Source organism: Schistocerca americana, chromosome 2, assembly GCF_021461395.2.
Source record: "Schistocerca americana isolate TAMUIC-IGC-003095 chromosome 2, iqSchAmer2.1, whole genome shotgun sequence".
Taxonomy (NCBI): Eukaryota; Metazoa; Arthropoda; class Insecta; order Orthoptera; family Acrididae; genus Schistocerca; species Schistocerca americana.
The window spans coordinates 705846377-705873264 of record NC_060120.1 but is presented as its reverse complement, the minus strand read 5'-3'; the positions used below and the strand labels follow the sequence as shown (position 1 = coordinate 705873264).

Below are 26888 nucleotides of genomic sequence, written 5' to 3'. Positions count from 1 at the left end.
GTGAACCTGACACTTCACCTGAAGATGAGAAGTAGAAAACTTGTTGAAACGTTGCTACAGAACGATGCCTAACTCAGCTGATAACCCGAGAAGATTTCATCATCAGAAAGATTGTTGCAACAATCGCTTTTTGCTCTGATAATGCATCAAGCTTTTGCCTGAGCAATGTAAAAGGTTGCTATCAGTAGAAAGGTTACAAGGGAACTTTTGCAGTGCCATCCACAAATCCCTGATGGCTAAACGGCATTCCTTGCTCCACCACGGGACTGGCAATCTGCCACGTTTAACAGATAACTTCAGAATAGTCACAGCAGTGACCCCGTGATGGCAGTAGTTACATGTTCAACAATGTCCTGGATGCTGGATTGGTGTTGGAATACAGCCAGGTTGCTGTAAAGTGTCCATCTGGCTTTGTTCAACGTTTATATAGGTGTCATGGTCACAGATACTGATGTATCCCGCAAATGGATCCAAATGGGAAAATGATCACTGAAGTGCAAATCCTGTTTCAGCTAGCATGGGAGAAAAATGTGAAAGATCAATAGCTGCAGACAATCTGTTCACAGTGCAGAAATGTGTCGCTTTCTCTATATTTAGGAGGCAAATATCATTCAACATGAGAAACCTCTCCAATACTCGACCTCTGAGACAGATGTATGTAGTGGGCAACTGCACACAATGCACATAGCAATCTCCAAGAGAGAGAAAGAGGAGAGGTAGCTCGTGGGTAACAGCGTCAAGAGTTTGACCAGTTCATGAGGCTGGAGATACAAGGAACACACAGTTATTTTTAATGGTGAGTAAATCTGAACAACTAATACTTTAAGGTGGGTGACTAAGTGCAACAAGGTACAAAATCGTGCATATTGTGTACAAATATTGCCACTTCATCCCTGTGCCCCTCATAACCTATTTCATCCTTTATCTGGATCATGCAGCCTTAGCACACGATGTTGTCTGCAGGTTTGAATGGGTCTCTCTTGTGTATAGGCACAAGGGTCCTTCCTGTATTAAAAGCTGTACTTCCTCCATGTGTGTCTTTAAACTATTCACATTTAATTGCAATACTTGGGCCATTATTCGGAAGAGATCTTCTTTCACCCTATCTCCATTTTCGTGACATGGTAGAAAGCGAGAGGAGAAGTAGGCTCTTGCTTTGTCTATATATGTATCCAGTTCCATTTCAGAGTCATCTTTGTTGGTTAATATAAACCAGGAGGCTTTATTCTCTTTGTCATTTTAGTTTCTTGAATTTTCTGTTATTCTAGAAACACTGGGTGAGTCCTTCTGCTAGCACAGTGTTTACCTGAGAAGTTTACATAGAAGTCTTGTGCTGTGCATGGTGGTCCTGCTTCATGGGTGTCTTTCCAGCAAACAATGTTTCTAAGTTGAATGATGCAGTTTGCTAAGTTCATGAAACAATTATTTGAAATGGTATTTGGTAATACATGTAAAAAAACTTAGGGTGGTAAAGAGTATACATTTTACTGGGTAATAAAATCATTTTATTCGAACACACAAAATGTACATGCAAAATTTTCTACATCACATTTCAACCCTTCTTTAAATGCCTAAATCAGTTTGAATGGAACAAATCACATCAATAACAAACATTAGATTTCAAATATAAAAACAAATATTTAAGAAAACATCTTGAGGTAAAATAATTTAAAACAAATACACGTTATATTTATAAATGGTATATTAAAGCTTTAGACTGAGAAATTGAGAAATACAAGGGTAAATAGTATTTCGAAAAACAAAATGTAATGAGATATATTGAAATGAGACATCTCATCCACCGTATCATAATGAATCTGTAATGTAACCAGAGAATCTGTGTATATAAGAACGTGTAAAAGTGCATTGTATTACATGAATATGTATTTTCATGTAATGTAAATATGCGAAAAACTAGAACTTTGTTTATGAAGTGGTTCACCGAGTTTTGTCACACTAAGACAAATCCTCTCTCTATTCTTTATTGTACACTTGTGCCAGCTACATAGAGAACAGCTTCATTACATTCCGAAAAGTCAGAATGATATACACTTTTCTCCACAATCTGTTCAGCAAGTGACCTTCAGAAGGTAATGATCATTAAAGCGTGACTAGGAACGCTACCTGGCAACAACAGATGTGTGCAGCAGAGTTTAATGTTTCACTAAATTGATACAGAATAAGTTCCTTCAACATGTAACAATGAGTTTATCGTCTTTTATACATATTTATACATGATAAATTTTATGAAAGATCACAGTTTAATGTGCCTGGTGAGACTAATGTATTAATGAATGTGAACATCAATATGATAAACATGCAACAAGATTTCACTGCACAAAATACTCCAAGGAAACTTCCTTAGAAAATATGTGGCAGTAAATTGAAGATAGGAGATAACTGTAGAAAAGACACAAAAAAGGAATTTCTGTGTTAATCACATTTAGACTGTTACAGTATTGACTTATCAACAGTGTATGAAACAAACACTCGCGAGTAAATGTTACCCCGAGGCTTCCTCAGAATGTATGAAACAAACACACGCGCTTATATGTTATTCAGAGTCTGGAGAAGGAAGATCAAAAGGTGAAATCAAACATTACTTTCACAGTATGAGACACCACTTCATCCCCTTAGCTTTAGAATTCATGCTGGAAGCAACTGTAAGTTAAACGTCAACCACCATCTTTTTGTGAATATCTGTGTTGCCCACCACCTGAAATAGACAATTCAAAACTTATAAAACTGTTTCACATTATTAAATGTTATAAGAAACTATGGTTTACCCATAATAATAATAATAATAATAATAATAATAATAATATTTTGTGGATCTGACCATGAAGGAGAACCTTCAGAAATGTTAATCTCATAAAGTGATAAACTTTTAGAACCTATATAAGTATGGCTAAACTAATGGTTTCAAGAAGATTAATTCAGAGACCACAGCTTACATATTTATAAAGATAGAAGTTTGGGGCAAATTTTAAGCTACGCATCAAAACTAAAAGTTTACCTTGCCACTAGTTCACGTGGTAGTTGGTAGGGGTCTCCCTGGTGTAGCAGCTCACTCATCACCTCGTGTGTCAAGTCAAATTGAACAATGGAAAATCCAGGTTGGAATGTAACAATATTATGAGAAGGAAAGTTGCTACTCACCATGTAGCAAAGATGCTGAGTCGCTGATAGGCACAACAAAAAGATTTTCACACTTAAAGCTTTCGGCCAATGGCCTTTGTCAACAATAACACACACACACACACACACACACACACACACAAACTGCAGTCTCAGTGTGGTTTCAGTTGCCTGAGATTGCAGTTTGTGTGTGTGTGTGTGTGTGTGTTGACAAAGGCCATTGGCCGAAAGATTAAAGTGTGAAAATCTCCTTATTGTGCCTATCTGTGACTTGATATCTCCGCTATGTGGTGACTAGCAACTTCCCTTCTCATAATACTGTTTAAAGTCAAACTGACTACACTCAATGGCAAAAGATGTTTAGCATTCTCTGTTTCAACTGACACAACTGTGTGGCGTGATACTGATTGAGAGTATGAGACTGCGCGCCCTATAACTCAAATAATTTGATGGCGACAGCAGCAGTTTCAAGACACTGGCTGTTTATGTTAGCAACAATCCACAGGATGCCCTTTTGTGGTGTTTGAAGACCTGGAGCACATTCACCATACATGGTCTAGACTAGTCTGCTTGTCATACCAGCCATGAGTTTGTAATTTCTCATGCAACTGACTAGTATGTTTTGTGGTGACATTTGTGTTTTGAACTATATCTGATTCAGTTGCTACAATCCTCCCATGATGGGGCTACAAAACAATACGCAGAGTTTTGCAAATTTATTCCGAGTGTGGAGATGTAAGGTAACAATTCCCTTTTATGTTTGAAGTTCAGTGATAAAGCTATGTTCCATTTAAGTGGAAAAATAAACTACTAAAATAATGACTATAGGGTACACAAAAGACACATATCATGGTCTAGTTGAGAAATTCTCCAAAAATTTCACTTTTCAACAGGTCAGAGCACCACTGCAATAGAGCACTTCTTAACAATGAGCTATCTCAATGATGGAGTGGCCGTAAGGGGCACAAGGATCTTGTACTGCACCATCAGCCTCAGAGTTTGCCTGATCTCATGGTACATTTATCATCATCATCATCATCATCATCATCATGTGAAAGATTCCAGCTTTGTGCCTCCCCTTCCAACAACTTGAGCTAAAATGTAATCTTTACAGCAACAGCAGTGAATGTACTCATTCCTGATATCATACAAGTATGGGATGAGTTTGATTATTGTCTGAATGTCTAAAGTGTCCAATGGAGGGCACATTGAATATTTCTGAAAGGTAAATGAAAAGTCTGATCATATTAAAATTTAGCCAAAGTTTCTATCTTCATTCATTTAGACAATATAGTCCTGTGAAAATGGATGACTCTCCATGAAACACCATGTATTTTAAACTCCTTTGTGTTTACTAGAGTAAAATTTATAGTAGTAAAGATAGTGCAGTCAACAATTAATACCACTACCACTGCTATTACATGATTAAACATACTTACAGAGCAAAACTCTTCAAAATTAATTTTCCCATCCTCATCTTTGTCAGCAAATAATATTGTTTTATCGACAATTTGCTGAAGCTGTGTGTCCTTCAAATTGTTACCAACCATCATTTTTAGCACCTGAAAAAGAAAACATGATGTGGATATTCAACGGTTTTCTACATTATGTTTAATCCATGTCAGTAGGGGGAAAAATTACCTGAAACAGTTCCCCATTGGATATGTACCCATCATTGTCCATATCATATATTCTGAATGCAAACCTCAGTTTTGATTCCTTATCTCCTTTTACACTGAACTGGGAAACACCCTGTATGAATTCTGCAAGAATGAAATGAACATAGATTTATGTGGAAACTAGATACATTATATCACTGTAAATGTATTCCTAATTACTTCATAAATTGTCCAACATAAGCTTAATGAATTAATGAGAACAGTTTAAAAACATCATATATCATATTATTTAGGATGACTAACTGAAACGTGCTGAACTCTATTCCATGCATACATCATTACTCAATGGCATAAGTTGACTTAGTAGCTTTTACACCATATCCTTTCATTGTCTTATAGTTTTCTGGTTAGTGTCAACTTAAGAAATTAAATGGGTTCCTTCTTGTCCGGCATTTTTTTCTGTTCACCAATTTACCACAGTCTTTTATTAGATAATATTGTTAGGCAAGTAAAAATCTTGCACATTCCATGAATATTGATGTTTTGTAGTACAGCTAATTCAAGCCTACATGTTTCCATATACAAGTCCAGCAACTTAAAATCTGCAGCACCTTTTGAATAAATTTTATTGTGTCTAACTTTGCTTTGAAATCTTCTTTGGGTGTTGGGACAGAGAAAAGTCTGTGCATCCTTGAGCGGTAAGTTGGATGTGTGTGCTACTGGGTGTTGTGAGCAAGAAAATATTGTATCTGTAGTAGTTGTTTATCTCTACATTTTGTAACAATGTGTTTGTGTTTTGGTGTCAATAGCTGGGTACAGGAAATTTACAGATTTGCTGCTAATCTGCACTGTGAACTAATGTTTTTATGTTTGCTGTTCAAGTTATGAAAAAATGCAAGCTATGAAAAAACGCTTTGAGGACGACCACCTTGAGATCACTATCGAATTGCCTGTTGGAACTAAATTGATCAGTCATGTGATTTTCAGAAAATGCTCTTCCTCATAGAAGGGAAGTAGAAGAGATTAATACGATCCAATAAAAACTGCAGGAAGAAACAAGGTAATGTTCCTGAATTATTATAAATTTTTAAAGGTATTAGGAACACAAAGTTGGTTGAGATGAGAGGACAATAGCAACAAAATGCTAAATTCAGATTGGAATATATATCACACAGACAGATTAGACACTAATTGTGGTGGTGTATTTATTTCAGTACAGAATTTGATAATATCTAGTGGTTTAGTGCAGATTTTGAATGGTCTGGGTAAAAGTAAGCATCACAGGTGGGTCAAACATGACAAATGGATGCTCTTACAGGCGACCTGCAATATGAGTGGTAGTGGCTAAGCACTTCCAGAGAGAACTTGGTGAAAATATGTTTCCTGATCACACTAATGCAATAGGGGGGACTTCATGTTCTTATATACACAATGAGAGAGTTATGCATAGGTATGCGCTTGCTGGGTTCCTCACCGCCTAATAGAAGACCATAGAGAGCAACGAAGGACTATCTGTGTGGTACTGCTTGTCCATTATGAAGCTGATCGTGACAATTTTTTGTAAATCATCACCACAGGCAATGAAACATGGTTTCATCACTTCGAGCTAGAAACAAAATGACAATCCATGGAGTAGAGCCATACCACCACCTCTCCAAAGCAAAAGTTCAAAGCTGCACCCTCAGCTGGTAAAGTCACAGTGACAGTCCTCTGGGACACTGAACGGGTTAATCTGTTTGATGTCCTACCTCGTGGTGCAACAATCAACTGTGAAGCATACTGTGATACCCTAAGGAAATTGAATAAAGGACTTCAGCATGTTCCATTGCCACAAAAATGCAACAGAATTCTCCTTATCCATGACAATGCAAGGCCCCACACAAGTATGTGCACCCAAGAGCAGCTCACAAAACTTCACTGGACTGTTCATCATCATCCACCCTACAGCCCGTATCTCACACCTTATGACTTCCACCTGTTTGGCACAATGTAGGATGCACTCTGTGGGAAGCAGTATCTCGATTATGGGGAGGTTATTGCTACAGCAAGACATTGGCTCTGACGGGAACCCACAGAATGGTATCATGAGTGCATACCTTCCCTTCCAGTAAGGTGCCATGAAGTGATTGCACTGAAAGGAGATTATGCTGAAACATAGAGTTTTGTAAGCCAAAAATTGGGAAATAATATGGTGTACTGGAATCCTGTGTAAAACCAACCTGCTCTCAGAAAAAAATGTGTTGCATTACTTATTGAACAGCCTCGTATAATATGCCAAGCAAGCTTGTGAAGGATGGAAAAGGATCACCGTGGTTCAATAGTTATGTCAGAAAGTTGGTGAGAAAACAAAGAGCTTGTTTCATCTTTGATTTATAAAAAGGTCAAAGCTTGGAAGATGAACAAAAGCTGAATGAAGCCAAAATGAGCACAAGGTGAGAAATGCAAGCAGCATTCAATGAATTTAAAAGTAAAATATTGCCAAATGGTCTGGCTAAAAATACTAGGAAGTTTTGGTCTTATATAAAGTCAATAAGTGGCTCAAAATAATCTTTTTCATTCTTCATTGGTCATACTCACACACCAAAACAGAAGAAGATGGGGGGAAAAAACAACACAGTGAATTTAGTCTTTGGTAATTGTTCCAATATGAAAGTGAAATAGAAAACTGACTAAAACTGCTCAATAGTGGAAAGGCAACTGGGCTGGATGAAATATCTGAAGTGTTACAGAGATAATTTGAAACATCTTGCTCTACTTCCAGCAGTAGTTCATCAGACCACTGAAGCGTAGCAATTGGGAAAAAGTGGAGGTCACTTGCATTTGCCTTAGACACGCGTAATTATATGTCATTGACATCAGTCAGTTGTTGAATTATAAGACATGTTTCATATTCACACACTATGATATTCCTGGAGACAGAAAACTTTCTCTATCAAAAGTCAACGTGGGTTCTGGAAACTGTGATCTTATGAAATTCAGGTTGCTCTGTTTGTCTATGGAATCCGGAGTGCTATAGACATAAGCACTCAAGCTGATGCCATGTTCCTCAATTTCCAGGAGATTTGATACAGTTAGGCACTGTCATTTAGTCAACAAGCCACTTACTGAATATCAGACCAGATTTGTGATTAGTTATAGGACTTTCTTTGAAATAGGACTCTAACATATAATTCCTAATGCAACGAAATCGAGAAATGTACAGGTTATTTCTGGAGTACTGTGAGGGCGTCTTATAAGGCAACTACAAGTTATGCATAACATAGGAGGCTCTGTGATGCTATTTGCAGGTGATACTGTCATCTACAGGAAGGCTGCAGTGCCAGAAAACTGCGGCAAAATGTAGGACGGAATGGCAGTTGACCAAGTAGGTAATATAATCAACACACTGTGCAAAGAATCTACTACTGTTCAATTACACCATAGGCGACAAATCCAAGGAAGGTATTACTACCACAGAATACCTACGAATAACCATCTGCAGCAACCCGAACTGGAAAGATCACAAAAAACAAAAAGAAGGATATGTAAATAACAGACTGAGGTTCACTGGGAGAATCTTAAGGAAATGTAATTCATTCACAAAGGAAGTGGCTTACAAAACACTTGCTTGATTGATTCTTGAATACTGTTTATCAATCTGGGACTGTTACCAAGTAAGATTAACAGAGGATATAAAGCAGATCCAATGAAGAGCAGCCTCTTTATCGCAGGACTATTTACTCTCAACAAATTCCAGTGGCACACACTATAAGAGGAAGGCAACAAACAAGAAACATAGCTATATCAACTGTAGTTGGTCACAGGTGCAATGACCACTACTGGGAGCTGGGAGAGCTCTTGGCGGTTGTCAGAAGGCACTCAAGGCACACCTGGGGTGGCCCGAATCCATGTGATGGTGAGACAAGAGTAACTTCAGAATGGAATGGCATAGGGAGGTAGCTACAGAGAAATGATTGTGGATGAGACAGTTTTTTACTATCCCATGTAACTTTGACAATTATCTTGATATGACCTCATCTCTAGTGTGGTTTGACATTGACTCTTGTAATTTCCTCTCGGCACGACAAGCGAGGTAGGCTTAGGTAGCTAAACTGCCTCTGGCATTCACGAACAGCTGGAAAGCAGCCATCTTACATGGAGAATGCCAACTCGAAGGCTGCTGACTTGGTGGTGGTGGTTGGAGCACTTGACACGGCTCTGCTGCCAGCATAATGCAACTATGATGTCTTCTAGTTTTGTAGCAGATGATGGTGTCACCCATACTCAAACTATGTACCACTGGTTGAAAAGCAGCTGGTGGTCTCCAGTGGTACAGAGAAGGCAGGTACCATGGTGAGTGGTCTCAAAGAGATGGCAGTGACGTGTTGGCTGCCAAGGGGCTGGGCGATCAGGTCGTGGTCGGGAGTTTGCAGTCTGTGGTAGTAGTTGTGGCAGTGTGATAGTTATGGAATATACTCCAAGGCTGTGTCATTATAAATCATGGTGATAATTGACACAAACAAGTGTTGTGCATGGCCTTGCAGTGCTGATGACCTACTTGGCTAGGCCAGGGAATTAAATGCAGCTGCCTGGCACTGACTACGCAGAATGAGCCACATTCCTGTGTCACACGGAAGCGTCTTCAACAAAGGAACGAAGATGCGGCTGTAATAGGTTGAACCGCAGACCGTCTCAGAAGGTGGGACAGTATCCCGGGCCACTGACACACATAAGCTTGGTGTGGAAAAGTCTTACTGTTGCTGATTAGACCAGTCATTGTCTGGTGACAATCACTGCTTGGGACTCAGCACTCTGCTTATGGCACTGGCACTGGCTATGGTCTATGCCATTACACAACAATGGTGTCTTTATTTTATTTATATACTTGTTCCATAGATCTGTATATGTGAGCAAGTCACTCAGATGTGGAACGTGTCAATGTACATAATAAAATACATAGAATAAAGACATTGTTATAGTATTAATAACAGTGCACAAAAGTCACTTATTAGCTTAAAAACTAGTCAACATAAATGTGAAGATAGCAGTTTCATATTTAGGGCATTATTGCATCTATTTTAACCTTGAACAGTAATCAAAACTCCCCACTTTGGGTTTAAAAGTGACCCAAAAATGGAAATGAGAAAAACAGGAATTTTTACATTAGGGCATTATTACATTAGTTTAACAGTAAACAGTGCCAAAAAATTTAAAAACATCTTTTGAATCTGGGTTTTACTTATTTCTCTGAAAGAATTCCTCTAGTGAATAAAGTGAGGTCTCGAGTAAATAATTTCTCAAGCTACGTTTAAATACTGATGTACTACTCCTTATACTTTTGATGCTGTTGGGTAGGGAATTGAAAATTTTCGTTCCAGCGTACTTTACCCCTTTCTGAATAAGTGTCAAGTTCTTTAACTCACAGTGGAAATCCTCTTTTCTTCTGGTGTTATGTTCATGATGTAGGCAATTCGTTTCATACAGAGTGGGGTTATTTATTATGAAGCACATCAGTGAATATATGTACTGAGATGTTGCTGTCAGTATTTCAAGTCGTTTAAAAAGATTTCGACATGAGGTTCGTGGGGGTACACCACAAATGATTCTTATTGCTCTTTTTTGTGCTGTGAGGATTTTCTTTGCGGCAGGTGTATTGCCCCAGAAGATGATGCCATAACACATGACTGAATGAAAATAGCCAAAGTAAGCTGACTTTGAGATGGTAATGTCATTGAAGCGTGACAAAATTCGTAAAGCAAATGTTGCCGACGTCAGCCGTTTTAGTGTTTGTAGAAAGTGATGTTCCCAGTTCAGCCTACTGTCCACGTATACGCCTAGGAATTTTGATAAGTACACTTGCTTTATCATCTGCTCATTCTGTGTGATAACTATTTCTTTTGGGTTTTTGTGGGTTGTCTGGAACTGGATAAAATTGTTTTTTTTTTTTTAGTGCCTGTCCACATACAACACAGTACATCATCTACATATCTGAACCAGTATATAATATTTGCACTCAAAAGTTCTTTATTCAAGGGGACTTGTTACTAGTTGCTTTAAAATCAGCACATGGTATCATGTTCCAAGCTTGTCCTGGAATGGATAATTTATTTGCCTTTATTTCCCAGCTTTTACTCTGGCAACTGACATTCCAGAGGCTACAAGTTAAGATACCATTTCAACTTTTCAACCCATCTGATAGAAGATATTTACAAACTGAGAAGATTTTATATTCAAAATTTTGTCCAAATTATATTCCAGAATCATTACAGCCAACTATTACAACAAAGTGTGATTTGCATTGCTTACTTGGTGAGACATTCCACAAATGTTGCTGTGGCAAGGACAGTGATGTTAGTACATTACTTTTGTGCTTTAACAGAATGTTCATAACCAATAAAAATGTTATCTTGTACTGCTAGGCTTTCTGGGCTTTCGTAGGGACATGAAAAACTTCTGTTATCCACAGTAGACACTGATGATGCATATAATATGGCCACAAGCTTTCACATTGAACCCTGTACAAAGGCAAAAGTTGCCCTCCACAGATATGAATAGAGCTCTGAATTTTGGTAGAACAACATGGCTGTTCATGTGATTTTATAAAGTACCTTACCAGTGTGTTATCTGCACAAGGTAACGAAAAAATAACTGTGTGCACACTACACAGCATTTCTCTGCATTTTACTTCACAGTGTTAGTGGTAAAATTAATGTCTTGTGGTAGTTGCTATTCTGCATAACTGCATCAGAGAAAATTAAGTATTCTGGTATTTTAATTGAAGGTCGTGTAGTTCCTTCGTGCTGAGTTGAGACTGCAGCAACTGGAGATAGTACTATTGAGTAGCTTGTGATTTTTATCATAGTAAGCTAAATTCTGATTATGTTGAGACAATGAAGTTAGATGCCTTAATTTTTCTCTGTCCTGAACTATACATATTTGGCAGAAACTTATTATGGTTCCACTGTCACGTAGTTGCTCAGATGTGAAGTCAATCCACGACTATTTTTCAGCTCCCAGTGTCCTGTTTCAAAGTCCTTCACACTGGCAACAATAAATTGGACATACTCAAGATTTTACAATGCTACTATTAGAATATGTTAATGTAAGTGGTCCATGGATATTGAATAGTTCACCCATTTCACGGGAAAACATTTCGCCAATGAAAAATGAAGTGAACAAAGCATCAACTTGTTAATGGCCATGAGGGTCAGTTTTAACAAGACACTATTTTTAATTATGAAACGCTATTTCTCAAAGTCTGTTATTTGTTTACATATTTGCTCTCCAAGAGGGCTGAATTAGGTGTTAATGTCCTGGTGACATTGTGATATCACACCCTGGAGGATGCAGCACTGCCAATAGACAATCCGCCTGATTTAGAGTCAGTAAAATTTCTGTACTTTTTTTAACGCTGCTTTAGTCAATTAGATACCTCTATTTAGCTGAATCGTGTTAGTGGTGATAAAATATTGCCAACCTTTGAAATTAAAGAAAGAATGAAAGCATCACATATGCTCTGAGTTACTGCATGAATGCAAAAAACATAGGAAACGTTGCATTTCTGTTCTTGGCAAAATAAAATCTATTTGGTGAGTTAATAGCTGGTGCAGCTGTTTTTATTCAGATAACATTGAATTACTACCTAAATTTGTTGCAATTTTCAGTGACTGCAATTTTCTGAAGAATTTTGAACATACCAATGCTATTATGGAGTGGTAAAGGTTTTGTATTTTGTTTTGGAGTGGCAGACTGAACTGTTAAAACAATTATATTCCACACAGTATGAACAGATACTGATGCAACTGCAACTACAAACTATAGCCATCCTCAGCCGATATTACATCTGTTTTGTTAAACTTTCGTCCTCTTACAGAACTTCTAACTTCAGGTGGATTAACTATTCAGACATTTTCTGACATTTACTCATTTCATGTTTAATGGTCAATAATGAAAATGGGTGATGTGGTCATATAAGTTTTTTCCCATGATAAAAGCATGTTTATGAAAAATTTCGTGATTAGGGTAACTCTGAAATAAAATTCAACAAGCAAATGGGCGAAGAAATAGATACACAACAATTTATCTGGCAAATTAAAACAGAAACTGTATAAAACAGAAACTGGGGAAAGAAGTAAAATAACTTTTCTTAACATTGTGACATTTGTAAAAGCTGTACCTGTCTAAGAGTCCAGCGTATATTATAAAATCACATGTAAAAATACACATCTACACATTTTAAACTGCAGAAATTAAAAAAAAAGTAGGGTTGTTATGTATGCATAATTACCTACACTCAGTACTCTCTAGTGTGTCTATCTGCACAGTAGCCCGAGGTGGTGTTTAGACTGGAAGGTGATGTCAACTCATGTGGTAATATAAGAAATTCGGCCACATTTACTGAACAGTTCAAGAGTTATTCAGAAGACACTTGGTGATCAAAGTGAAAACGGTTGTTTTGGCTATTTATCGAGAGCCACATACTTATTTTTATTGTATGATAATTCTTTTGTTAACATTTTTGATTAAGATCAATGGTTTTTTGGAAACACTGTGCACATCATCTTTATTCTGCTATCAGGACTTCACGCCTTACAACACCTCTGCCTGCTGCTCTTTTCACTCTTACCACAGAGTAATTTCTGCCACAGATGCCATCCAGGTAACATCATAAGAAGCTACGACTACTGAACGAACCTCTATCAAGATCTACATCTACATCTACATTGATACTCCGCAAGCCACCCAACGGTGTGTGGCGGAGGGCACTTTACGTGCCACTGTCATTACCTCCCTTTCCTGTTCCAGTCGCGTATGGTTCGCGGGAAGAACGACTGTCTGAAAGCCTCCGTGCGCGCTCTAATCTCTCTAATTTTACATTCGTGATCTCCTCGGGAAGTATAAGTAGGGGGCAGCAATATATTCGATACCTCATCCAGAAACGCACCCTCTCGAAACCTGGCGAGCAAGCTACACCGCGATGCAGAGCGCCTATCTTGCAGAGTCTGCCACTTGAGGTTATTAAACATCTCCGTAACGCTATCACGGTTAACAAATAACCCTGTGACGAAACGCACCGCTCTTCTTTGGATCTTCTCTATCTCCTCCGTCAACCCGACCTGGTACGGATCCCACACTGATGAGCAATACTCAAGTATAGGTTGAACGAGTGTTTTGTAAGCCACCTCCTTTGTTGATGGACTACATTTTCTAAGCACTCTCCCAATGAATCTCAACCTGGTACCCGCCTTACCAACAATTAGTTTTATATGATCATTCCACTTCAAATCGTTCCGTATGCATACTCCCAGATATTTTACAGAAGTAACTGCTACCAGTGTTTGTTCCGCTATCATATAATCATACAATAAAGGATCCTTCTTTCTATGTATTCGCAATACATTACATTTGTCTATGTTAAGGGTCAGTTGCCACTCCCTGCACCAAGTGCCTATCCGCTGCAGATCTTCCTGCATTTCGCTACAATTTTCTAATGCAGCAACTTCTCTGTATACTACAGCATCATCCGCGAAAAGCCGCATGGAACTTCCGACACTATCTACTAAGTCATTTATATATATTGTGAAAAGCAATGGTCCCATAACACTCCCCTGTGGCACGCCAGAGGTTACTTTAACGTCTGTAGACGTCTCTCCATTGATAACAACATGCTGTGTTCTGTTTGCTAAAAACTCTTCAATCCAGCCACACAGCTGGTCTGATATTCCGTAGGCTCTTACTTTGTTTATCAGGCGACAGTGCGGAACTGTATCGAACGCCTTCCGGAAGTCAAGAAAAATAGCATCTACCTGGGAGCCTGTATCTAATATTTTCTGGGTCTCATGAACAAATAAGGCGAGTTGGGTCTCACACGATCGCTGTTTCCGGAATCCATGTTGATTCCTACATAGTAGATTCTGGGTTTCCAGAAATGACATGATACGCGAGCAAAAAACATGTTCTAAAATTCTACAAGAGATCGACGTAAGAGATATTGGTCTATAGTTTTGCGCATCTGCTCGACGACCCTTCTTGAAGACTGGGACTATCTGTGCTCTTTTCCAATCATTTGGAACCCTCCGTTCCTCTAGAGACTTGCGGTACACGGCTGTTAGAAGGGGGGAAAGTTCTTTCGCGTACTCTGTGTAGAATCGAATTGGTATCCCGTCAGGTCCAGTGGACTTTCCTCTATTGAGTGATTCCAGTTGCTTTTCTATTCCTTGGACACTTATTTCGATGTCAGCCATTTTTTCGTTTGTGCGAGGATTTAGAGAAGGAACTGCAGTGCGGTCTTCCTCTGTGAAACAGCTTTGGAAAAAGGTGTTTAGTATTTCAGCTTTACGCGTGTCATCCTCTGTTTCAATGCCATCATCATCCCGTAGTGTCTGGATATGCTGTTTCGAGCCACTTACTGATTTAACGTAAGACCAGAACTTCCTAGGATTTTCTGTCAAGTCGGTACATAGAATTTTACTTTCGAATTCAATGAACGCTTCACGCATAGCCCTCCTTACGCTAACTTTGACATCGTTTAGCTTCTGTTTGTCTGAGAGGTTTTGGCTGCGTTTAAACTTGGAGTGGAGCTCTCTTTGCTTTCGCAGTAGTTTCCTAACTTTGTTGTTGTACCACGGTGGGTTTTTCCCGTCCCTCACAGTTTTACTCGGCACGTACCTGTGTAAAACGCATTTTACGATTGCCTTGAACTTTTTCCATAAACACTCAACATTGTCAGTGTCGGAACAGAAATTTTCGTTTTGATCTGTTAGGTAGTCTGAAATCTGCCTTCTATTACTCTTGCTAAACAGATAAACCTTCCTCCCTTTTTTTATATTCCTATTAACTTCCATATTCAGGGATGCTGCAACGGCCTTATGATCACTGATTCCCTGTTCTGTACATACAGATTCGAAAAGTTCGGGTCTGTTTGTTATCAGTAGGTCCAATATGTTATCTCCATGAGTCGGTTCTCTGTTTAATTGCTCGAGGTAATTTTCGGATAGTGCACTCAGTATAATGTCACTCGATGCTCTGTCCCTACCACCCGTCCTAAACATCTGAGTGTCCCAGTCTATATCTGGTAAATTGATATCTCCACCTAAGACTATAACATGCTGAGAAAATTTATGTGAAATGTATTCCAAATTTTCTCTCAGTCGTTCTGCCACTAACGCTGCTGAGTCGGGAGGTCGGTAAAAGGAGCCAATTATTAACCTAGTTCGGTTGTTTAGTGTAACCTCCACCCATAATAATTCACAGGAACTATCCACTTCTACTTCACTACAGGATAAACTACTACTAACAGCGATGAACACTCCACCACCGGTTGCATGCAATCTATCCTTTCTAAACACCGTCTGTACCTTTGTAAAAATTTCGGCAGAATTTCTCTCTGGCTTAAGCCAGCTTTCTGTACCTATAACGATTTCAGCTTCGGTGCTTTCTATCAGCGCTTGAAGTTCCGGTACTTTACCAACGCAGCTTCGACAGTTGACAATTACAATACCGACTGCTGCTTGGTCCCCGCATGTCCTGACTTTGCCCCGCACCCGTTGAGGCTGTTGCCCTTTCTGTACTTGCCCAAGGCCATCTAACCTAAAAAACCGCCCAGCCCACGCCACACAACCCCTGCTACCCGTGTAGCCGCTTGTTGGGTGTAGTGGACTCCTGACCTATCCAGCGGAACCCGAAACCCCACCACCCTATGGCGCAAGTCGAGGAATCTGCAGCCCACACAGTCGCAGAACCGTCTCAGCCTCTGATTCAGACCCTCCACTCGGCTCTGTACCAAAGGTCCGCAATCAGTCCTGTCGACGATGCTGCAGATGGTGAGCTCTGCTTTCATCCCGCTAGCGAGACTGGCAGTCTTCACCAAATCAGATAGCCGCCGGAAGCCAGAGAGGATTTCCTCCGATCCATAGCGACACACATCATTGGTGCCGACATGAGCGACCACCTGCAGATAGGGTGCATATGGCAACACTTAACTTCATTCTTACTGCCACCAGCATGGCATGGGGACATGAGTGGGAGAGCATGCACCCCCTCCAACCCCAAGTTTTACTTCTCCCTAATGTAGTCCCAATGCTCATTGTAAATGTGTCACCATACTTACACGTTGCAGTTATCTTTTATCACTTAACTCTCATCAGAATACTTGTATAAACGTTACTAAAGCAATAGTGCACAAACAGACAGCAGCAACTTAGCGTAACCAGAAAAGTTGTATTTTTTCCATTCAGCACTTTCAATTTCATGTTGACTGTTGTGTTCAGTTTCAGCTCTAATAAAATGTACCTAACATATTACGGTGTGTGTGTGTGTGTGTGTGTGTGTGTGTGTGTTTTGGGGAGGGAGGGGTAAGTCATCCCCAAGCACCCTTAGGGGTGAGATCTGGTTGCGTGACACACAAAAAGAATGAAAAACCAACTGCATTAGCATCTAACCCAAAAATGTTGGGCTTGTTGGACTGATGACACCAGATCCCCAAATGGGGGGGGGGGGGGGGGGGAGGGGGGAGGGAGGAGAGGAGAGTAGTGTGTTTCCATGGAAGCTTAATTTAGGAACACAATAGAGTAATGCCAATGGCCATGGCACATTGGATACAATGCTGGATGGGCAAGGCTTCTCCAATATCTCTGTTTGTGAGGTGGGAAAATGGTGACATTTATCTATAACTCTGGAATGCCTGTGGCAACTTCGACCAAGTTGTGTACAAATATGACTTAATACTTCAAAAAATGAAAGGGGCGCGGGTGGGAGAGGAGGGTTGGGGTGGTGCTGGGGCATGGTGTCCCTAATAATGGGGATAGGTGATAAGGAAGCAACCTGAAGACACAATCCACGAAAACAACAATGGAGATGGTGGTGAGAAGAGGTTGACAAAAATCATAAACAATGAATATTTACACTGAATTCATAATTTTGGGGTTGCTAGATTGAAATGTGAAAGCTCTGATGACAACTGATGCATAGAGGTAATGTCAAGGTTGGGACTGGGAGGAGACGACATGAAAATATCTGATATTGGTATCATATCCAAAGCCTTCAGATGATTAATGATAGTTTTGATGAAATTTCAACTATGTTGACGTGATACAAAAGGAAACAGGTTGACATAAAAATAATTGACTGGTGAACACCAGGTAATCAGGCAGATTAATTTATACATTAACTTGGCTCACGTCGCTGAACGTTCTCTGTTATGGATCTGTTGTATCATAGATGACTGGCTTGATGCAGCTATCTGCACTACTCTATCCTATGCAAGCTCCATCATCTCTACATAATGACTGCAACCTATAGCTATTTGAACCTGCTTACTGTAGTCAAGCCTATCTCTCCCATCACACTGCTATGCCCCTTCTCCATCATCAAATTGGCAGTTCTTTAACGTCTCAGAATGCGTTCTATTAACTGAGCCCTTCTTTTAGTCAATTTGTGCCATAATTTCATTCCTACTCAATTTGATTCAGTACCTCTTCATTATTTATCCAATCTACTCATCTAATCTTCAGTATTCTTCTGTAGCACCACATTCCAGTTCTGTACAGAGCTACACTCCGGACTAATATCTTCAGATAAGACTTCCTTATACCTATATTTATATTAAACATAAATACATTTCTCTTTTTGAGAGTGTTTCTTTATTGCCAGTCTGCATTTGTATCCTCCATACTTTGGGCATTGTCAGTTCTTTTGCTGCCCAAAAAACTCCTCTCCTACTTTTCATCTCTCATTTTGTAATCTAATTTTTTGGACATTGCTTGAGCTAGATAAACTATTTCCCATCACCCTTGTTGATATTCATCTTTTAACCTCTTTTTAACACACTAGACACTCCAACTCAGCCTTCTGCCCTCCTGCTAGAGAACCAATACCAGGGATCCCACAATGATTAACGCAAGAATATATCTAGTATCACAGGACTCTTTTGTCTGCTGAACACACTGGGCAAAACTCATGAACAACCCTTACTATTGGCTAACAGTGCACAGACAGGTAACTGATCTTAATCAATCCCAATAAGGTTCCAAGAAGGGAACATTTATAAATGATCCTGCAAAATAAAGGAATTGCAATAGTTGACAATATCAATGAGAAATATACTGTAGCCATCATGATGAGTGTCACTGGAGGTTTTGATGATGTTTTTGGATTTCTTTCTAAAGTTTAGACTGCTTAAGTTAACCAAACATTATGTCCTTCAGAGCAATCAATAGAAATCTCCTGATACAGAAAGCAAACTGAGGACTGCTGCAAACAAGACTGTCTACATGCAGCTGAAGAGAAAGTTATCAAAGACTAGGCATCCCTGTATTAGAATATATGGTGTTCCGATTAGTAATACAGTGATAAACCGATATTTCGGGTATATCTGGATGAAGATAAGACATACATGTCCAGATTTCTTAAGTCTGTGAAAAAGCCTTGAAGCTTAAGCATAAAATAGTCACTACTGAAACAAAAAAATGTGAAGTTACCACTGAATCTTATTAAATTTTATCATGATACCATACTTACCTCTGTAGACAGTTCAGTACAACCGTGTAGGCAATCAATATATAGCAACACATGTCATCATAAGGCTCTATGATGCTTACTATAATTGAGACTGTACAAATCAATCCCTTACACTTGCAGTGGGCTAGATACAGCAACTCCACGTGCTCACGTGCCTACCTCCAGCCAATAATGTAATGCGATTTTTTAGGTATCCTTTGACGCCACCTCACTACTCAGTATTGTCACAGTGCTATAGACAGCTGTTGCTTCCACATGCAGCTGTTTTGCATTTTGCAATTAAAAGCTGCTGTGAGTATCAGGGATACATCTGAACTATTGACGATGGAAGAAGGCCTCTTAGTGTTACTTGGCATATATCAAAGGACCTATAGATCTGGAGGAGGGCTGCAAAATATTGGCTCAGAAAAACTAAATTTAGAACTGTAAGGAAATAACTGGTAAAATAATAGCTGAGAAGAAAGAGTTAAAAAGATGGATGAGCAATAAATGGTAACAAATCCAGGATACCACCAGATATGGAAAAACAAGTATGTAATACTTTACAAGATGTTGAGGGATGTGCGAAGATGTGTCGATTATGTTTTGGAATATAGGCTCTGTTGAAAGACTAAAATGTAGTGTACATCAAGCTATAGGTTAGGTTGTATGGTGATGGGTTGTGTGTTTGCAAAGACAATGGATGTGAATGTTAGTTCTTGTGACTCACTGTCTTTAGTAAAGCTTGTAGTTTAGGTTAGTTGAAAGGTGACAGTTTTGGCAGTCAGGAGATCATGTGGTATAGGCTTCAATTAATAAGATGGGATACCTGCACATTGCTCTAAAACTATGAGAAACATTTTGCCCTTCAAGCAGTGGATGCTGTAGGAATAGTACGGCTTCCCACAGACTGGAAAAAAGGAGTACAGCACTCCCATTTTCAAGGTCGGTCAAAGGACAGATGGCCATAAATAGAAATCTCCATTGCTGAAGGCAAATGCTTGCCGAATTATAAAACTCTCTTTACACACAGAGTTTATGACCTTTTTCGAGATTGAAAATATACTATGGGAACCAATATGCATTCCACCAATAGCATTTTTCTTTTTCTTTGCTTTGAGAATTCTCACTATGTTCATCCACAAGATAATGAATGCAATGGACAGCAGCAAACAGGCTGATATCATGGTGACTTCCAGAAGCCTTATAATTAGTTCCACACTGTGTTCAATGAATAAAAAATGGACTTTAATATAAAACCAGTATTGTGATTGGATTAAGCACTTTCAAGGAGATTGAACTTTGCGCACATGGCATTCTGAATGGGAAGAAATCATCAAATGTGAAAGTAACTTTGCATGTATCCTATAAGAACATTACAGCACAATTACATGTACAATATATGGTGCATAACGTTAAAAGCTCCATGATGTCATTTGCAGAAACTCATAGAAACTCACAAAATCACAAAAGTATAGTGAAATCCAGGAAGACCTGCAAAATGTCAACTCCACTTGGGAAAGAGCCTCTCCATGATGCTCTGATACTTACAAAACAAACCCACGACAAAACACGCAGCTCTCTACCTGCTCCACTCATCTTACATTGTAAGGGTCTCAGACTGCCAAGCAGTACTCAATCTATTGAATTATGGTTTCCTTCATTGTTGAGTTACACTTATGATTCTTCCAATTATTATCAGTGTGCCTTCTGCTTTCCTCCGACAAAGGGAATGATTACAAATAATTACATGATTCACAGACACACATACTGGTAAATTCGCAAGAACCTATGTTCAATAGGAACCTACCAAATGAGGCCATACAGTTCTAGGTCACTGAATATTAGGGATGATGGAGTTTGTTCTGCCTGACCATTCTGATTTTGGTTTAGCTTAATCATTTCAGACAAATGCCAGGCTGCAATAATACAATGCATGCATTTCATATCATTAAATGCAAGGATGGCTCCTCCAAGAAGGCCATAGCTGGCCACCTGTTCCATCCTCACAAAAATCTTTACACGAGGGTTGGAACTTTAATAGTGATAACGATGTATTTACAGCTCATACAAAATAGATGTGTGTTTCAATGTTTTACTGACCTTCAAAGTAGTCACGAGCATTGTTTATAACCAATTGCCAGTGATGTGGAAGTCACAGGATACTCTTAGCAGTGCTAGTTGTGTTGACAGAGCAGCACGGTCTATCGCCCGACGAATTAGTAGCAGTTCTGAAGCGAATGCCTTGAAGTGTTTCCTTCAGTTTAGAAATCGAATTGAACTCACGAGGGCTTCAGTCGGGGGAGTGCAGTAGGTGGTATAGCACTTAACAGCCCCATCATTCAAATGAATCAGTAACTGCTTGCACTGTAGATATTTGAGCATCATGCTGCAAAATGATTGTCAGGTCGTGCAAAAAGTGTCATCACTTCTGTCTATATGATGTTCATTTTTGGAACACAACCTACAACCAGCTTAGAGACAGAAGTGACGACACTTTCTGCAGGACCTGACCCTCATTTTGCAGGACAATGCTCAAGCACGTTCAGTGCAAGCTGTCACTGATTTGTTTGACTGATGGGGCTGCTAAGTGCTATACCACCTACTGCACTCCCCTGACTTAAGCCCTCGTTAGTCCAACTCGATTTCTAAACTGAAGGAAACACTTCATGGCATTTGCTTCAGAACTACTACAAATTCGTCAGGCAGTAGACTGCGCTGCCCGAACTGTCAACAACTGGCACTGCTAAGAGTATCCTACAACTTCCGCATCGCTGGCAAAGGGTTATACACAATGCTGGTGACTATGTTGAAGGTAAGTAAAACTTTGAAACATGTATTTATTTTGTATGACCCATAAATAAGTAGTTGCCACTATTAAAGTTCCAACCCTTGTATAATCTGTGTTTCAAAACATTTGTGCTATTTATTTTCATTGTACTATGATGGCAAAACCTGAAGCATATTCAGATGACACCTGGATGAATAAATAAGTAAACAGTCACACAAAATATAACTCCTTTCCAACTGCATCTTGAAAAATGATTATGGTGGTAACGTCAGACAATTACACACCCATACAAAGCCCCAATGAACCCTTCTCATACACCACTAAAAATTGAACAGGCAAGGAGGGAAATGATAGTGCTAGCAGAATTACTCTAGACTTAGCACTGTAGGTGAGTTTTGTAGAACAGATGTTTATTTTACTTAGGAGGACTATACAGATAATTTGTGTCTATACTTTACCCTGCCAAATTCTACACTGTGGCTACTGTGCATCAAAAGTGGAAACACCTTGCTTGGATAAGTGCAAGCACAATAGTTATCGATACTCCTAACACGTATTGAAAATGAACACATTGCAAATATATTGTCTCTGCTTGTATTTACATATTAACACATTCATGCAGTGCATCATATGTAACAAAAATAATAATTAAAAGAAAAAACAATATAAATTCTGTCTTTGTACTGTTATATTATTGAAATCTTCAAGACAATTTTCAGTCACTAATTTATATTTAATGTATGTGTGTCCACTCCATCATACAGCTGAGAAACAAACTTTTGTACTATCGGTCATAAACTAGCAGAAACGACTGGGATTTTAGAAAGAAAGTATGATAACGTATATTCTAAAACAATTTTGCTTTTATTCATTACCACTACAGTTACTAATACAAAAAAATGTGAGTTTTTTTTTGACTAACCTTTAAAATCCACTTCGCCGTTCCCGTCGGCATCAAATATATCTATAACGCGTTGTACTAAAGGATTCTGCTGTAACTCAGGCAGTGACATAAATTCATCAATACTCAAAGAACCTGAGTTGTCTAAATCAAGCTTTCTGAAACGTTTCCCAAGTCGTCGTATTTCATCAGCATCAACTAAAACAGAGAGAAGTGCGTGAGGCAAAAATAATTACACAAAATTAATGAATCGAAGCACTATCACCTACTTACAGTTTGAACATAGTTCCATAGGAAGAGAACTTTCATTTCCCTGCAAAAGATACAGTCATCTTAGAAAGCATTCAAGCACAGTTAAATGAAGTAACATCACAATAATTTAAGAAAGTTCGTTTCACAGAGCTTGCAGTAAAATATCACTTCTCTTCGCGTACAGAAATGTCGTATGCATACAGAAGCAGAAAAGCCCTACGAAATGTCAACTCAGTGACTGCATTCAATTGAATCGCTCAAGACATAATTCAGAAAAAATTATAGATGATACTTCATTAGACAGCACTGGATATATAGCATTTAACAAACACACAAAATATTTTTACCATTTTGTGTTTTTCTTATTATTCTTGCTTGTCAAAATCCAAAGACGATATAGGTCAAAACCAAAGATGAGAACAACTACTGTGAGCTTTCTCTTCCTGCACCAAAAATCTTAGTTTTCGAAGAGATTACTCAATACTCGCAACAACTTTTCAGACTTGCAACATCTATGATCCTCCAGTCCAGAACTCAAATCAAAATTTCCACTACGATATTGGTAATATTAGCTTCTTTTTTACCGTTGAGTCAAAATTCCGTTCATATAATTATCAGTACGATTACATATGAAATATTTTCCACAATTTATTTCCTGCTCGGTAAGCTTACGTATGAAGGTGCAGATTTATTTTTACTTATTTATTTATGTCATATTTCGTAGATCCATGACCGAACTAAATTCCGTTGATACAGAAAGTAGCAATTATGTACAAGAAATCTGTACGTCGGATTTCAACAGTTTAGACTACACATTAAATAGTTCAATTCCATAAAGCCCAATACATATCGACAGTGGAGTGTGTACAAAGCGATAAGCACAAAGGTACATAAAAACATTGTCAGATATGCAGAGTTTTATGAAAGTTTATAATACGTTACAGCATAAATCACATCAATTCCTGTAAGGAACGGAAACATATTTCAGTAATGTATTCCTTCAGCCGTTTCTTAACTTTATTTAGATCATTAGTAATAGATTTGATACTGACAGGAAACCTATAGTGGACTCCATTATAGACTAAGAAGAGGCTTTGGTAAGTCTCTCTACAAATTACACTTATTTCTAGTGCCTTGATCTTAATATGAATTGTTGATTTTAACCAATGGAATGTTCTTGGCACCTAGCTAAGTGCGTAAGTGGAAAGATTAAGGATGAACAAAGCTGTTCAAATAATTTTTTGCATGAACTCTTCAGTTAGGTTCAATATATGTTTCTTTTGACTCTATTTTGAATTTCAAATACTTTTTCTTCTGTATTCTTGGTTGCCCAGAATGTTAAGTAGCAAGACATGATTGAGTGGAGACAGAGCAACCATGATACTGTGAATCCATTCCTACAGCCATTGAAGTAAATAACTACGAAATACAGGAGAAGGTACTGCTAGAAATTGCTATGGCTACAGTGCAGCAGGACTGCGAAGGCCTGCATAAACTAACGAAGGAAGATAAAACTATTATTGAGGCTGGTGCACCATTGCTCTTCAATAACTAAAATTTTTCAATATATCTGAAAAATGCGAACGTTCTTGTCCTGGGAATACCACGTTCATATTATTTGGAGGACTGGTTGTGTGTAAACCAAGAAATTAGACATACATACAAGAACGTAAATACTATAGTATAAGGGAATCATAATATGACCCACGTTTATGTTCTTGAAGATAGAGAATTGTGCACAACACATGTCCTTACCTGAATGAAGAAGGCAAAGAACTGATGGTCAAAATAATGATCGAATAAGTGGCACTGAAAGGAAAAGTGCTCAGAGCTACTGTAACAGAATTGCTTGAGTGAGAAGCTCCAGATCTTGAACCTGCAACATGAGCTGTAGGTAAAGCATCTACAGCAAGAGAACTTGAAAAGACACATTCATTGTTACCAGTTAGATCACAATCTAGAATGATAACTGATGTATTGCTTACATCTGACAGTCCAGTGTAAAGAAATACTTCAGATAAAAACCAACTACTTTAGCTTCAGGTACACTGCAACATCAGCAGATTCAGAAAAAAAAAAACAGACTCATTGTCAATAAGCACATCAGCAACTACGACAGTAACTGAAGGACAGTATTTGACCAGGTGTCCAGTACAAAGGCCATGACAAATGTCAAGAGAAAATAAAACAGTAGCACAACCAGATGGAAACGAGATCACTAATAAGAAACATGCTCACACATCTACAATGGAAAGGAAAGAAAACCAGCAACAAATAACGGCAGCAACTGCACCATACATCAGTGAACCCAGTAGCAGCCAACAAACTTGTGAGAGTCAACCACCTGTGACGCATCAAGAATGTTGGTGGACCAAGATCGGCAGCAGCACGACCTAACGGGCATGGGGCTCACATCTGGCAAGTACACCACCTCCAAGTAACACCGAGAATACAAATTTGTTTCAAAGACAAAAGGCTTCCACAAAACCAAAACGAGAGATCAAGTGTTACATTTCATTTGCTGTATTAGAAATGAGCTTTTACAGTTAGAACACTTCTGCAATGATGTAAATGGTGAATTCACGTAAGGATGCAGGACTCAGCTGCATAGAAGTAATGGATGAAAACCTATTATATCTAACCCTATACAATTCTCCTGGGGACAATTGTATAATCTTTGGATAAATCTAGGGATAGCTAACAGAAGAATAGGCTAACAACCGATTAGCTTGGAGTGTGCATTGTGTGATGCCATTTTATTCGCTGGTTAATTATTCACAGAACAGTGTTCCCATCTAGTTGAATTGGTACAAAGTGAAGGGCACTCTGGGAAATAATTTCATATTTACTTAGTCGCCATCTGAAGAAATAATGTGTCAAACATGAGCGATAAGCGTTCAAGATCGCAAAATTATTTGCTTGAGGATATTTTGAGGCCGATAGATCCTGTAAATAAGTTCAAAACAGTAGCAGAAAACTTCTGCAGCCTCATTCAGTGATAATATTAGTGCAAAACATTTAAGTAGATTTGTAGCGTACTTATATGTATAACGATTTAACGATCTACCTTGAATTTAGTTAAAGCATCAGGTATTTGTTGTTTGGCCATTAAGGGAGCTTTCCAGATTCCCGAATAAAGTATGGGAAAAAATTAGCAACAGTTTCCATTCACAAACAATTTCCCACAGATGGACAGAACAGCTACAACAGATGTATAGTTTCTTAAAAGAGAGAAACATGCACAGAGAAGCTAGCAGAGACTGCAGATTAGCGGTTCCCCATATGTGGAATGTATGTTCCAAATTGTGTGTAACAGAATACAACATTTGATAAAGTTGTCAACAGAAGGACACAACAGTTAGTTTGATTCAGATGCAACATTTCAACACATGATACTATTTCATTAAATGTAGCTGTAAGGTAGATGGCGAACTGTAAGTAGGCACATAATTGAAAAGCAACTATGAAATGCGATCAGCTTTGTGAAATAATTTCTCTTTCCAGTCTCTCCAACAAACAGTGACAACACAGACAGCATGGAGATTGATTTGACTGGAAATTTTGTGACATTGTACTAGCTATCTTGCTGTTGTATTTACTCCTTAGAATGATTAATCATTACATCAGAAATGGCTTTTCCACAGAAAATACCAGTGCTCATTACTGAACACAAATTGTACATTCAGTTTTGAATTTATTGGGTGTATATAAA

The 26888-nt window shown here is 38.6% G+C and overlaps 1 protein-coding gene across 1 annotated transcript; it reads right to left on the bottom strand.

The window, feature by feature from the left end:
* Positions 1–1488: 1488 nt before the first annotated feature.
* On the bottom strand, positions 1489–23632 carry LOC124594831 (calcineurin subunit B type 2). Its single transcript, XM_047133279.1, has 6 exons — positions 23524–23632; positions 23198–23237; positions 22946–23122; positions 4780–4901; positions 4578–4700; positions 1489–2716 (listed from the first exon to the last, which is right to left on the bottom strand). Exons 1-6 carry the CDS (start codon positions 23524–23526, stop codon positions 2669–2671), a joined length of 513 nt encoding a protein of 170 aa, XP_046989235.1. The 5' UTR covers positions 23527–23632; the 3' UTR covers positions 1489–2668.
* Positions 23633–26888: the final 3256 nt, after the last annotated feature.